This window comes from Necator americanus, chromosome V, assembly GCF_031761385.1.
Source record: "Necator americanus strain Aroian chromosome V, whole genome shotgun sequence".
In the NCBI taxonomy this organism is placed as follows: domain Eukaryota; kingdom Metazoa; phylum Nematoda; class Chromadorea; order Rhabditida; family Ancylostomatidae; genus Necator; species Necator americanus.
Window position 1 is genome coordinate 15,731,243 of NC_087375.1, and position 14,939 is coordinate 15,746,181.

At 39.5% G+C, this 14,939-nt stretch overlaps 3 protein-coding genes across 5 annotated transcripts; 2 read left to right on the plus strand and 1 right to left on the minus strand.

The window, feature by feature from the left end:
* Window positions 1–308: 308 nt before the first annotated feature.
* Window positions 309–4,602, plus strand: RB195_014013 (uncharacterized protein; the record flags this gene model as incomplete). 2 transcript variants are annotated; one of them, XM_064204095.1, is made up of 12 exons in its annotated part: window positions 309–353; window positions 413–485; window positions 574–668; window positions 724–839; window positions 1,747–1,814; window positions 1,880–1,953; window positions 2,008–2,063; window positions 2,337–2,418; window positions 3,531–3,684; window positions 3,735–3,862; window positions 4,288–4,405; window positions 4,529–4,602. In XM_064204095.1, 12 exons carry the CDS (start codon window positions 309–311, stop codon window positions 4,600–4,602), a joined length of 1,083 nt encoding a protein of 360 aa, XP_064059975.1. The 2 variants fall into 2 exon arrangements, with proteins under 2 accessions (XP_064059975.1, XP_064059976.1); XM_064204094.1 differs by lacking the exon at window positions 413–485 and having other exon boundaries at window positions 543–668.
* Window positions 4,603–7,736: 3,134 nt separating this feature from the next.
* On the plus strand, window positions 7,737–8,453 carry RB195_014014 (uncharacterized protein; the record flags this gene model as incomplete). The annotated part of the gene is made up of 1 exon (XM_064204096.1): window positions 7,737–8,453. The coding sequence occupies one exon, from the start codon at window positions 7,737–7,739 to the stop codon at window positions 8,451–8,453; it is 717 nt and encodes a 238-aa protein (XP_064059977.1).
* A 1,244-nt stretch (window positions 8,454–9,697) lies between these two features.
* RB195_014015 (uncharacterized protein) lies at window positions 9,698–14,688 on the minus strand (the record flags this gene model as incomplete). 2 transcript variants are annotated; one of them, XM_013438718.2, is made up of 7 exons in its annotated part: window positions 9,698–9,892; window positions 10,675–10,764; window positions 12,067–12,147; window positions 12,823–12,906; window positions 13,197–13,285; window positions 13,367–13,454; window positions 14,563–14,688. In XM_013438718.2, 7 exons carry the CDS (start codon window positions 14,686–14,688, stop codon window positions 9,698–9,700), a joined length of 753 nt encoding a protein of 250 aa, XP_013294172.2. The 2 variants fall into 2 exon arrangements, with proteins under 2 accessions (XP_013294172.2, XP_064059978.1); XM_064204097.1 differs by having other exon boundaries at window positions 14,542–14,688.
* Window positions 14,689–14,939: the final 251 nt, after the last annotated feature.

Below are 14,939 nucleotides of genomic sequence, written 5' to 3' on the forward strand. Positions count from 1 at the left end.
GAGAAGAAAGAAATTATCTGATTGATAGAATGCGCTTTGCTGACACTGCTGCTGGTTCCCATCCTGCGGACCGCGGAAGTTCGAGTTTGCATGTACCACTGCGTAGCGATATTGGGGCACATATCATGTGCGCTAGCAATAAGTAACTGATAGCGAAATAATTACCTATTCTTCCTCAGCATATCACCAGCTACTGCTGAGCGATGTGTAAGATAATGGGTTTTGCGTCAATGTTTTTATTGCGGCAGTAAAAAAATAGCGAGTAAAGAAGAAATAATTTGGTGCACAAATAAGCACGATATAAAGGTATGCTCTTATCTGAAAAGTTGGCTCGTCGGCTTTCCATGAAAATGGTAAGTGGTGCTACGACTACATTTTCTCTTTAACACTGATATCCCTCTTTTGCATTTAGAGGAGCATATTTTTGGTTCTCCTTTCCTTAACAGCTGCAAATGGATTTTCCGTTCAGAAACATGATGTCCTAGGCAAGTTTCCCCATTGTTGAGATGCAGTGCTCCATGTAAAACTGCTTATCCCTGTAGATCACAAGAGCTAACATTCTAAACTATATAGAACAACTTCGCAATCGAGTGATCACGAGAGAGGCCGAAAGCCTGACTGGAGAGGCACTTGCTGAGTACGTTAACAAAAATCAGCAATTTTTCAAGGTAATCACCAATCATGACTGCAATAACTTCTCAGTTCTCACAAAGAAATTCTTAGGCTGCGGTACCGAAGTTCAGCATGGAGTCGATGAAGGCGAAATTAATGGATGTTAAATATTTAGCAGCACCGTCACATGAAGAGGAGCTTGCCATCGACGCTGCTATACCTGACAGGTTAGCAATATTAATGCATAACCAAACGTAGTTTAAAGTATTAGGCTGAGGAGTGAGACGCGAGCGTTTATTTTCAGTTCTAAAAATGCCCATAGAAATGGAAAATACTTGCTAGATATTGTTTGATAGAGAATAATACGCTCCTAGTGCTAGTGTGTTGCTTTCTTAATTTTGTTAGCTATTTTTTTTGATCATTGAAAAGGGGTAAAGTGGGCAAAATCGAGTACTTCCTACGATTTGTTTCTTGCATTTAATCGAGACAATGAGGCTGCTGAAGCTGAGATCAGTGCTGTCCATGAATACTCAAAAATTGTAATTTATATATCAACTACCGAGTGCGCACCGTTCGTCAGATTTTTATGAGTTGGGAGACAGTTCGCTTTTTTCTTTGAAAGACGGAATTTACTGCAAATCAAACAATATTGTACTCTTTTTGATCGTTATTCTTCCTTACACCTTTCTAAACGTCTTCCACCCACCATTCAATTAGGATTTCCATACACCATACTGTTTTCCAAAATGTTTTTTTCCTTCTTTTACTAGCTTATTGAATCAATTTCGTTCTTTTTCAAGTTTATCATGGTTCACTGGACGCTCACCCCACAGCATAAATTCAACGTTGGTTTTACCAACTCGAACAAATGCGAAGAGCAGACGTCGAAAACGCTTCGTTTTGTTTATTTAACACTCCATTTTAGTAATCTGAAAAAAGAAACGTCAATAAAATTGAAAACCAAGAACCCGGCGCTCTTGTACAAGCGAGACATTCTATTTTAATTGACCAATAAGATTTTGTAGATACTTTTTACTTCTGATCGAACTTTCAATTTGAAAATAGAAAACGCCAGCAATTCATTCTCAAACCCAGTAGAAACCTTCAACCAAGCTCTGAATTATGTTACTTCAGTTTTGATGCACGAGTACAGTGGCCGCAGTGCTCTTCAATTTCAAACATTCGTGACCAGTCAGACTGTGGTAAGCTCGCGGAAATATCATGAGTCGCTTATTTAAATGTTTCTTCTCACACGAGAAATTAAAAGGATCATGTTGGGCTTTCGGGGCCGCGGAAGCAATGTCGGATCGCATTTGCATCGCTAGCAACGGAAATACACAAGTAAGTTATCGGTGATGATGTAATGAAAACAAGTGAAAATTATGATCCTTTAAGGTAACTATTTCCGTAGATGACGTTCTTTCTTGCTGCGGAAAAACCTGCGGCGACGGGTGAGTTTAAATATTCCCTTGTGAAATTTCCATTGTAGGCCGAAAATGAGAGAATGAGAAGTAGGATTGGAAAAAGGGATGGGCTGCAACAATTAAAAGAAGCTGAAAATGAGTGATGCATTAAATAGTTTTCTTCTTGACCGAATATAAGCAAGATGTTTTACGAGAAGCCAGCGGTTACATTGAAAATAAAGAACATTGTGGGTGTTGTGCAACGGCATATTTTGATATGTAAGTGTGTCTTCTTTTCTCTAACAAACTCCTTAATTTCAGTTGCGAAGGAGGGTATCCAATTGAGGCATGGAGGTACTGGATGAAACATGGAATTTGCACTGGTGGTTCCTACGAATCGCAGGTGAGTTAAATAAACATTAATTCATGAATTTGAACAGTAAGATACATTGCCAATGGCCAGCTACGTACAGACAGTCCTCAATTCACAAATGAGTTACGTTTAGAACGAAAGTTCGTTTCTCATTATTCACCCTTTGGTGGCATTATACCGTACTCAGATTCGCGTACATAAAATGCGCTCAATACACTGAGATGGGAGAGCATACAAATATTGTTGATCTAAAACATGATGGTAAAACACTAATGTATACATGGGAAACAAACTGAAGCCAAGACTCATAGTTTTGTTTATTCGTATGTCTGAGAGTTTGCAATTCATAAGTTTTTTAATAGAGGATACCTGTACTTGCTGCGAAGAACATTCTGGTCTTGCTCCTTCTTCATTACCGTTTTCTTCACCATTCAGTTATTCAATGTAGAACAAACACTAAAAAAATCCTTGAAACAGATTGTAGTGAAGTACAGACACAGGGTCTGCTTTTCTTTTTCTTCTTCCTTCGAGACGCGCATGCTATAGCTGCTCATCGATACCGTTTGTTCGCGTTGTGGTCGCTTGTACTGTGTCGAAAACTTCGACGCAAACTATGAACTCAGAGATGCTGTAGCAAATAGCACCTATACTATTGCTGAAGGAGAAACTACTTACCATATCTAGAATGCTGCAGAGACTTGAACAATCGCTTATAATTAGTATTTTGCTTTGGCCGATTTTGGGATTTTCCTATGAGTCTTATCACAATAAACGCTAACCGCGCACAATTACACATAAAATAATGAAACTTGAACCCCTACAAACCAAAATTTAAGAGATGACTCAGGAAGAAAACAAAAGAAAAAAACCACTGGAAAAGAAGCTTGTAAAAGCTATGTTTTTTTATTCATACACTACTACACAAAAAAAAACGGAAGCCGTAAAAAGTAAAAGTACAGAGGTCCGAGGAGTTTTCTGCATACTGCGAAGAGGACCCAGTGCACACCTTCACCGAGGACGCGTCGCGTCACCGCATTACAACAACTTTTTTGCTGACTGTAAATCAGTAGAAATTTTCATCAAATAATTCCATCTTCTTGAAAAAAAAGTCGAAGCTAGTGGAAAAAACTGGGACAATTCAGTCCGGATGCAAGCCATACCCAATTCCACCATGCGGTCATCATGCCAACCAGACCTACTACGGCCCATGTCCAGAAAATGAATACGACACACCTGTGTGCACTAACACTTGCATTGCTGGATATCCTACTAAATACAGTGACGACAAACACTATGGTATGATTTTCTTAGTTACTAAAAACTTGTGTTAATGTGTTTTACTCCAGGAAAATCGGCGTATGGAGTAGCAAAGACGGTGCAAGGAATACAGAAAGAGATCATGACCAATGGCCCTGTTGAAGCTGCGTACACTGTTTACGAGGATTTCTACCAGTACACCGGTGGTGTTTATGTGGTTAGTTTGATGGGTTTCCTCCGTACTTGAGAAAACGAGTTGGTCGGGAAAGTCAACTTGAGGATATGCATCAGAATGGCGCCAATCTAACATTTTTGATTATTCCAGTCCTTGCTTAAAAAAGTAACTATTAAAATAAGTAGCAATATTTACATATTGTGCCGACTTAAGGACCACGAATGTCCCAGTGGGATTGTAAATATTGCATTCGCGCAAAGTCGACTAAACCCACCACTGTTAGTAGAGAAAAATTCATTGGGAAACATTGATCTTCGTCTTTCTATTCCTTTCTCTACGCCTCAAATAATCTTGTTAGCTCATTTCTCACGGACGATCTAACGAACACCTTCTTTATTACATATTATTATTTATTATTATTATTTATTACAAGCCACTGATGTTTTTTTGTAATTGAATGCTTACAGCACACTGCGGGAAAGCAAGTTGGCGGACACGCTGTGAGAATTCTTGGATGGGGTGTCGATAACCAGACGCCGTACTGGCTTGTCGCCAATTCTTGGAACACCGACTGGGGAGAGAACGGTAGCCTTCGCAATTCAGATTTATTTTTCAAAGAAGAACAACAAAGACCACTTTTTGAAAGAAAAGCTACAAAGACCATTCTTGGAACACCGACTTTAGCGACACTTTAGCCACATATTTCAGGGTATTTCCGTATTGTGCGAGGATTGAATGAATGTGGCATTGAGCATGCGGTTGTCGCTGGCCTACCCAATTAGAGTGGGTCGAAAAAAAATGTTGGGGCTTCTCTCAAGTATGAACTATGTCCGCTGTCGTGTAAATAGTATTTTAATTACATTTGACTTAATAAACGTTGTTCATATCAGCATTTCCTCGCATTAGAATTCATAAGATTGAAAGAGCAACTACAATTTTTTCTAAACGGAACCGAACAAATGAGAATTTTGTTGCAAAAAAAAAAACACATAAGGTTGAAAAAATTGAGGGTGCATAATCTCAGTAATGTATCTGCCGGATAGAAAACTACAAAACAGCCAATGAGTTTCAAACACTTTCCGTGATTTCTCCTTCACATTCAAAACTGTTGCTATTGTCAACAACGTGCTACTCACTTTTCAGAAGTGTTTCCCAGTATGTCTAATGACGGAGAATTTGGCAGTAATCTTACTGACAGGAGAGTACTAGCTATTGTTATTACAATGTTGTGATATCATTGTTATCTCATATCGATATTACATTTTTAAAACGGACTCAGTCAGTTATCCATTCAGATATGAATGCACATCTATATTCTATTTATACCCTTGCGCTGAATAACATTCTTTGACGCGCGTATTAGAAAGAGCCTTTTTCTTCAGCTTCTTTTTCAAAATCGTATCAAGATAGAATGATATGAGTAACACCACCAGAATAATAAAGATAGGGGTCCTAAATTAAAATATGTTGACTGATAGCTATTGAATCTAAATAACTAAATTTATGTGTGTTCGGCTCGGCTGGAATTGAAAATTGTAAAGAAAAAGGTGCAGGAGGGTGAATATACATTAGCGTGTACTAAGATGCAACCACCCCCTCCCACAACGCATGATTTTTAGGCTTTAAAAACTTAGAAGTTAACACAGTAACTTGCTTAGTTTCTTTGACCCAATTAGGGATGGTTCATCACTAACCTCACATTCGAGCGCCCGCCGCAAATCTGATGCTATCAGAGCCACTCGACTGCTTGCTTGGAAAGACGCACCAATCTAGTTCTGCAGAGCCGTCCTACTACTTTCTAACCGTGGTGCACCAATCTGGCACCAATATGAGATTATTATTATTATTAGATTATGGAGAGGAGTGTGGTTACGTCAGGCTCACGTTTGATGCCGCTCATTTGAATTTTGTCCTACTACTTGAAATTGTCGTATAGATGCAGTTATCTTAAACGTCTTTCATAGTAAGCTATTAACAAAGAGGGAAAAATCTTTAGATCTAAGCGTGGAGGGAGTACCTTGACACCATTACAACGAATGAACAGTAACGAGGAAAGCGATAATACATTAAAGGCATCACCCCACGAATCTGAGGTGGTGCAGATTTCAGGCAGAGTATTCGTATACAGGATGGGAGACTACGGAGAGGGGTGTGATTCCGTCCATTTCTTGCTAATTGCTGTAAAAAACGGCCCGGAAGATGCGGCGCCGTACAAGACTGGCGCGCTCCAGTCGAACCTCTTGTACAAAATGGTGCGCCAAAACGAATGCAGCCGTATCTTCCGGGCCGTTTTTTACGGCAATTAGGAAGAAATGGACGGAATCACCTCTCTCTCCGTAGTCTCCCATCCCGTATACGAATACTCCACCTGAAATCTGCACCACCTCAGATTCGTGGGGTGATGCCTTTAAGGCGGCCATAATATTCGCACGTTATCAGTAGCGAATCCATTTCCGCTATGTATTGCAGTGCACCACGACATCGCACAACGGCTACTGCCCTTCCCATTCAAAGTAACCGATTGACCCTTTCTCGAGAACGACGCAGAATCATCACGGTGGGCCTGACACCATTTATGTCCTAGAAGTGTTTTAACTGGGGTATACATACTCTACTTTATATTTGCATGCATATGCCTTCGCTCACATCCGTTGCCTTCTTTGGCATTCCCATGAGGATTGAAAAAATCTCTATCTTTAAGAGTTCTTTATATGTAGAAAACAAAGGCGGGTTAGCGTTTCATAGCGTCGCTCAACTACTTTCTGTGCTGATCCATACCATTTATTTGGTGAGATTTCTTGGGCGATAGCTGCCTGAAACATTCTTTCATGACTTTGATTACCTGGATTAAGACCGCTGGACCATCCCCTCGTTTCAAGTTAGAGTTTAGCCGGTATTTGATCGTCACAACTTCAGTGGCCGATCGGATCCTGAAATGCTGCGCTTGACAGGATCAGCATCCATTGTAGCAGGTAAACTGTTTACTTCGAGAGAAACAAGGATGCTTACTAGGTTCAAGGAGCTTGAAAATGTTTCTGGATATATAATTCTGTATAAGCAACCTATTGAACTACAAAAAGTTAAATTAACATCCTCTCAGGGATAGTATCACGAACGTGATACTACTTAATTAGCTCAATAGCTGCTTTTTTGCGTCTTATAGCAATGCTTATCTGTCGATTATTCATAATGTAATTTGAGTTAGCGCAGTCTGGCGGCCGAATTTGTAGTCCTTAGGTTCGCAGTAGCAAAAAATGATTCATTGGACAAAGATGTTTACAGGCCAACCGAGTACTTCTTTGTGTTAGCTTGTACAGGACATCATAATAGTCTACTCCGCCCTCAATGTACCATATAAATAGCCGTAGAAAGTTCATTGTGCCATTTTTCTTGCTTTTTGTGTTGTTTATAATTTTGCTAGCTCTTCTTGCCTACATGTATCGCTTGCCTTTATTACTCATTTAATCATTTGCTCGCTTTGCTTGTCTTAGTTACTGTTAACGTTATGCTTTAATTACCCAAGTTTGAGGTGATGCTGAATAAAGTTGCTAAGTAATATCCCGCGTGGCACATAATACGAGACCGTCAACTACCGAAGCCCAATACAAGTCCTCCAACAGTACAACTGGTGCATCGGCAGATCCGACGAACTCAGCTACAACCACTAAGGACCTCAAAACCAAGGAACGACAACCGGATAGAGATTAGCACTAAGACAAGTTGCAGTGTGAATTTGCATGCTAACGCTTCCGCTTCCTTTGGTTATTTCTATTACTTATCTATAAAATCTCGGAGCAACTTCACTAACATTGTGAGCAGTGAATCGATCGGTGCAATTATCATCAGTCATCGTCTACTGGTTGTTAACAATTACTATCTTTCATTGCCACAATAGATCTGTATATCCACATTCTCAATGGCAACTTCTCTCAAGATCCGGAAAGGGGTCGTGACTCGCCAATTTAATGTGCTAGCCGACGCCCTCAAAAATTATGTCAGTCTGGGTGAAACCGAAATATCCGTCATGGAAGGAGATTTCGCAGCAAAAATGTGCGAAATAGACTCAGCGTTAGTATATATTCGCACTGTACAAACTTCTCTCCAAAAGGCCATTTACGCGTTTGCCGAAACTGTCGACAGCATAGAAATGCCACCAGGAGGTGAAGAAGAAAAACGCGTTTCGGAACACATCGAAAAAGTCAACGCACTCCTTTCCGAAACGGAAACATTTCTCGCGCGTCTTGAGGTGCAAAAACACGTCTTGACGATGAAAATGAGAACTCAAACGGGAGTACAAGTATATCCGGACCCTGGAGTGCAAAATCAGGAAACACCGGTGGGCCGCGTAGAATTACCCAGACTTCCTATCCCAGAATTTAACGGCAAAAGTTGGCAGTGGGACAATTTCTGGGAATTGTTTAAAGCCACAGTACACTCACTCCCGCTCTCAAATTTACAGAAGTTCAATTACTTACTGAGAGCATTAAAGAGAGAGGCACGACAGTCTGCAGAACGCTTTCAAGTGACTGCATCAAATTATCCCCTAGTGTTGGAACACTTGCGGGAAAAGTACGGCAATACGTCTGCAATCATAACTAATCTACATGAAAGATTAGAGACTTGGACTGCATGAAGTACTGACCTCCAGGACCAGTGCAACCTTTTCGACAAGATTTCATCGCTCACTAAGCAGCTCGAAAGCAAAGGAGAGAATCTTGATAGCCCATGGTTATTGTCCAAGATCTTTGCAAAATTCAGGCAAGATATCCAGAGGAGGGTACTAGAGAAAAAAGTCTCATTACCCGCAGAACAGGTCTGGAATCTCAAGAAACAGATGAAAACGCTTGAAACAGTTATCCGGCAAGAGCAAGAAATTGAACGCAACATGCCGGTGAAAACTGAGAGGAAAAATTTTCCATCGAAACTAAAACCAAATCCTTGGCAGGATAGAAAACGAACGCTGTATTGTTTCTATTGTGAATCGAAGGAACACTGGCCAATATCTTGCACAAAACTTAAACTTCCCAAAGAAAGGGTTGATTTCCTCAAAAAGATGCAGCGATGTCTGGGTTGTGGGTCAAAATTCCACAATACCACAGAATGCAAATCGAGAGGGTGTGCGCATTGTGGCAAAAAACACCATACTTCAACGTGCTTCAAATCCACACCATCAATTCCAGAAAATTCAAGGAATACTGCCACAAAAAAGAATGAAAAGATTCAAAAAACAACACAAAATTTCGCAACAAGCGCGAAAACTTCAACCATCCCGGAAAATAAACCTGCTGTACATCAAACAATTCTAACAGTCTCAGACGCGTCTACAAAAACAAAGGGGGACCAGATATTTCTTCTGACCGGCTCTCTAAAAGTTATACATCCGTCAACAAAGGAGCTCCGAGAGGTGCAAGAGCTGCTTGATACTGGAGCAGATAGATCCTTTATCGATTCTAATCTCGCAAAGGAACTCCAACAGTACAGATAAAACATTACAACTTGACGATCGCACACAAATATGTAGTACTTGTTTGAAAATACAGTTGTGTTCCCAGAGAGTTTCCAGATTGTTACAAAAATAAGTCCCTCTTTTTTGATGTGTTTACTGTTGAGATTTCAACGGTTTTGCTCCCATATTTTGTCTATGTAGGCTAGAGAACAAAGACATCAACATCTTGCAGAAAATTTATTCACCATTGAGGTCTCTATAATGTAATAGCTTATATAAATACGAAATAAACATGATTACTCTACAAATTCTATCTACCCGTACACTTAGTAATGCATCTTGTGAGGAAACGCAAAGAAGGACAATTGGTTCACATGGATAGGCAAGATGTTTGGGCTCTTATGCACAGACCAACCATTAACACTCACTAATTACCCCATAGTGATTCGGAGAAGCAGAACCATGGCGAAGTAGCCCACATGGTGAGCGGAGTCAACTTGAAATGCGTCTTCTCGCCACATTCGATCGCAGTCGAATGAGCACCTTATGGTCGGCGCCTCCCAGCGAGCTTCGGCGCAAGTGCATCTCGACAGGTCGCCGCAGAACTCGTTACGGAATCGCACTAACTGAAACAATATCGGATAACTTCTCCAGACATAACACTTAATTAACGCATTAAGGGGTAACTGAGTTCAAGATGGTGGCATCCTTTGGGATCATCCAAGTACTGGATCTGATGGCACACTAATTATTTTCCATGACATGCTCGCAACGGTACTAATGTCAAGATAAAAGTGATATTCTCGCAAAATATATTGGGTCAAGCAATGGAATCAAAAAGATGCCTTGAGATATGGAAGAAGTAATCCCGAAATCTTTTCCAGAATAATGGCAGATAAAAAGAACACTGGAGATAATGAAGTTTATTCTCATTTTTCGTTTAATTTCAAACATAGCTTCTGTCAGTTTCGATTTCGTCCACTAAGTTCTAGTTGGCCACGAACGTTTTTCAGCAGGAGCCCACTTTCTTCTAATATGTTCCTCGACTTTTCCTTTTGAGCTGAAGTTCCTACTGGGGCTACTAATTGTGTTGCTGAAGTGACCATACAAATAATTTTTGTGTCCAATCAATACTTTCTATAACTTTTGCCAGTTTTATTTTCCAGACACTTCCAAAAATTATTCCTTTGTGCAATTTCGAACTATTACTGCTCACAAAAATATGTACTACAAATATATAAATATACGATATATATAATAAAATGAAAACAGCGCAAATATGCGCAAATGTATAAAACAAAAAGTATTTATTTTACTTACTAAAAATACTAAAAAGTTACTAAAACTACTTTACTAGTTACTTTACTAAAAATTACTGTGTGAGAAACAACGAAAGGGGAACGCTCACCTTCGCAAGCGATCTGCGGAAGTTGTCACAGGTCTCTTCATTTCCAAAACTAAAACTTTGAGCAATCGTCGTCGCCTCCATAATGTAATTCTGAAAAGAAAAATGCCGTGGAAATAGCGAAAATCTGAATTTTTTCCCTATGGAGCTCACTGCAGAAATTACGAGTTTCTTTTTCTCCAGTTTCAGAGAATTCCTGTCATTCTGTGAGTGCAGCTGCACTTGTCCGCTATGTTCGCGTGAACAGTTCTATGCGCAGAATGAAGTCAAGAGGAAACATAATACAATTGTTCGTGCATGAAATATGAAATTGTAGATTCGATTGTAGAATTTCACTACTGGAGTTTCAGTGCATAGTTTATAACAATGTCTAAATCTCCAGCTGTCATTACAACTCTAAGATTGAAGTAAAGTGCTGATAGCGAGGCACAATCTTCAATATTGGTGTGAGCGCTCAAGGTTTTTCTAGATATAAAACGTTTTCTATCAAAGCGTTCTTAGAGCATAGCCGTTTCGTTAAATGCGTTTACACATATTTCAAAAATTACCCTAATAGCGCAATTGGAAAGAAAAATGTGGAAAGAAGAACTATAGTATGTGGAATTTTAAATATGCTACATCAGTAAAAATTGGGGAAGAAGTCGTCATAAAAGACATCGGCTAGGGAGGAATCTTAATCATAGTTTATCAGTTTTTTTTTTAGTTTTGTAAGAAAAAGATACTCTACCTTTAAAAATTTTCTAGAAAAAATATTTTGAAAGAGATTGCGATAAGTTGGTGTTTGTTAATGCGCCGAACATAAACTTTCAATCCATCTGTATAATCGAAAGCCTAATCTTTCTTACTGTTGTGGAGAATTGGTGGCGAAAATGCTGACAAAGGTTTGTAGGCTTTCTTTAACACATCACTGAAAGTAACCTCCCCTATCAGGAGTTTCGCATACGCCCACACAGGTCTTCACAGTGGCTGAGCGGCTCGTCTGTCAAGATGTTGCTGGTTCGGTTCCCAACGTTGAAAAGTTTTGTAATTTTGTGGAATCTATTTGTGACACGCATACAAACACACGCAGGTTCTATGCGCGTCATTACATACCATGATACTAAGTTATAAACGTCAAAACTAATACAAACATCGCTTCCACATTCCCTTCGCTATGACTCATTGCAACGCCTCTCCAACCTCTCTGGATCCGATACTTCTAAGAGCCGATATTCTTCAGAGTAATAACAAAAGATTAATCAAATTTTCCCTTTGTGTAAGCGAAATGAAAGAAAGCGTGCATTAAAACTTGAAAACAACAGCTAAATAAATAAGGACTGTTGCAATTGCAGCCACTTTCAATTCAAGATTTCAGTAAGTGCTGCAATAACAACATTAACATGAGAAGAGCAGCACCTGCTCCTGTTGCTGTTCATCTTCAGTCATTGCTCTTCGACATATCAACATGGCATCCCGAGAACACGTTTGTTCACACATCTGAAAAGAAAACATTATCACATCCGCTAACAGAATTTGTTGAGACGAAACCAAACTTTCTACGAATGCTCGTCTCGTTTCCACGAGCATTGTATTTCCTGATGATTTATGCGTTAGCGTGTCCCAAATGAAATGAGCTATTCCAGAAAAAAGCCAAGATCCAAATTTAGTGTGGAAAGAATAGAACGGACAATAGTTCTGTTCAAAACACTTTTAACGGAGCAAATCCTAAAATAAAGTAGTTTCTAAACTCTGTGTGCGATGCGATTTCCACAACTTTTGAAAACCTAGCGCTTGAGAAAGTTTCTTTAGAAACAAGTTTATTTTGGGCTTTGCTCTGTCAAAAAGGTGTTTTGAACAGAACTATTGTTTTCTGGATAGCTAGAACTAAAATATTGTTTCAAACTTGTACCAGGCTGGTCAAACTGAAGTAAATTTTATGATAAATCAAAACATTGTAGAGAGAGCACAAAAATAATGAAAATAGGAAGAGTGAAGCGAATGTTGCTCAAGCAATCAAGCATCAAAGCAACTGAAAGTCTGACGTGTCTATTTATAACTTGTATTTTCAACGCACAATGACCTCAAAGGAGTTCGACACCTTTTTTCTGAGTGACCACTTTACATGAGCAGCTGTGTTATATCTGAATGAAATAAGGAATGCAAACCACTCACTTGCCTACCATATCCTTTGTATGCAAGAAAAATATGTAGTGGAAGTTTTTTGCCGAACACCATATGGTACTGCACCGACGCAATCTGGAAACATGAACACATATAAGGAAAGAAAGCATGTGATTGCATCGTTGTGTAATCGGTGGCGAATGTGTTCAACCGGATGAACGCGACACGTCTGACGCAACACACACCAACATCCTCAGTTTCGGCCTCTACCCTCAGCCTTTAACCGAAGACGCATCGCACCCACCGGATTGAGCACATCCGAACACGATTTGAAGTATTATATGTTGCAATGCTGTCAATCTTAGTTGACTAAAAATTTTTTCAGAATATCTCTAGGAAAATGTATGGAAAAATCGTTGACTTACAGCTGCAGCAACGTGTTCCGAACATCCGGGATAGTGAAAACAGAGAGAAAATCTCCGCACGTCGTGACATAGCAGTAAATTTGTTGGATCTGAATGTGGTGTTAATGTTTTGTTCAAGAAAACATGGTGAAGAATTATGCGTAGTAATTCTTCACTATGCTGTTGATTACCCGCTTTCCGCTTATCCAACACTGTAATGTTACCGGAATGGTGGACCGATTGGGCTCGTCGACCTCGAATTGGTGGATGAATGGCTGCCTGGAAAATCGAGAATGGTGAGGGAAGGAAACGAATTCGAATACAAAATAAAAAAGAACAAAAGAAGAAAAAGAGACTTAAAACAGTAATGGAAAAAAGGCTGTTACCAAACCAATGAACGTTTTAAGAACTATAATAAAACAATTTGAAAGAGAAACCACTTTTGTAACAGTAAATTCTATTGCGGTTAATATCTAGCAAATAGGCCGCTGACTCCAGGAAGATACAGTGATCGCGGGATTTTTAGTGCTTTAAATGTCTTCGTGCTACCATTGTCGATGTGCAGATCGATGTGCAAAACATGACCACGAGCTTGTTTCCGTTTTGCAAATAGACGTGATTTCTGAAAAGTATCCGGCAAAAGCGTTTCGTCCCATTCCCGAAGTTCCGGAAAAGTGCTTCTTTTTTCATTTTTTTAAAGAAATGATACGCATGACCACTTACCCATCCAGACTGGCAAGTGAATTTAGGATATCTGGATTTCTCACTTCACACATCATGGATTCCCTTCAGATGAGAAGAATAAGAAGAAGTGTGGGGACCCTCGCTACGCGTACAGTGAAAGGAACCCCACCAATAACTTTGCAAATCTCCGATAACTTTATTTAAAGTAGTGTTATCGGAATATGGAGTTTACTGAGGTAGTAGGAGTTGAAACAACGGAAATTATCAGATCAATGAATACGTCAGGATGCATAGAAGCTGCCACAAGGCTTCTAAACATTGGGGCTTCAAGCTTCACCTTTTCCTATAAAGAGTTAAAGAAAAAAATCATGGAGGAATGCAAATTTGGTATTTGCGATTTTCCTTAATCTTGAGGGAAAATCAGTAGTTTTGAAAAGCAGACTGAGATGAGTGTTTTGAGGTAATGTAAATTTATTGAATTCATAATGAGACATCAATTTTTTTTCTGAATAAAGAACCATAATTAGTAAATTAGCACATATATAAACGTTGCTTACGTACAGACACTTGCGAATGTCACATTAACACGCCACAAGAACTTTTTTTATGTTGATCTCTATCTGTAGACGTCACATTTCAGTGGATTTCAGCCAAGCCTCTGAGAAATATCCTTCGAACCCACCCAATCGCTGAACGAACTGACCAGAAAAGCCTCCCGAAAGCAATTCTCGAGGTCTAACTCGTAGCAATGAGCGATATCCGTCTGTGAATTGAAAAGGAAAGCGCATCCAGCCCGCAAAATAACGAAGAAGGCAGTGAGTGAAATCATCACCACATAGTAACTGAAATTAGTTTTAAACGCAAGTGTGGAAGAACTGACGAACAATGAGAAAAATTCATCGATCTACTTCAGTATTCAGTAGTTGTGCACAGTTGCAAAAAATCTACAAAACATTTGCAAAGCTGCCAAGCGCATAAGGAAGAGGAACAAATGGGGCATAGAAACGATGAAAAGAGATTGAAAAATCGTAATCTACAATCGTCAGAATGAAGAGGAACTCTAGGGAAAATTACGAAAGA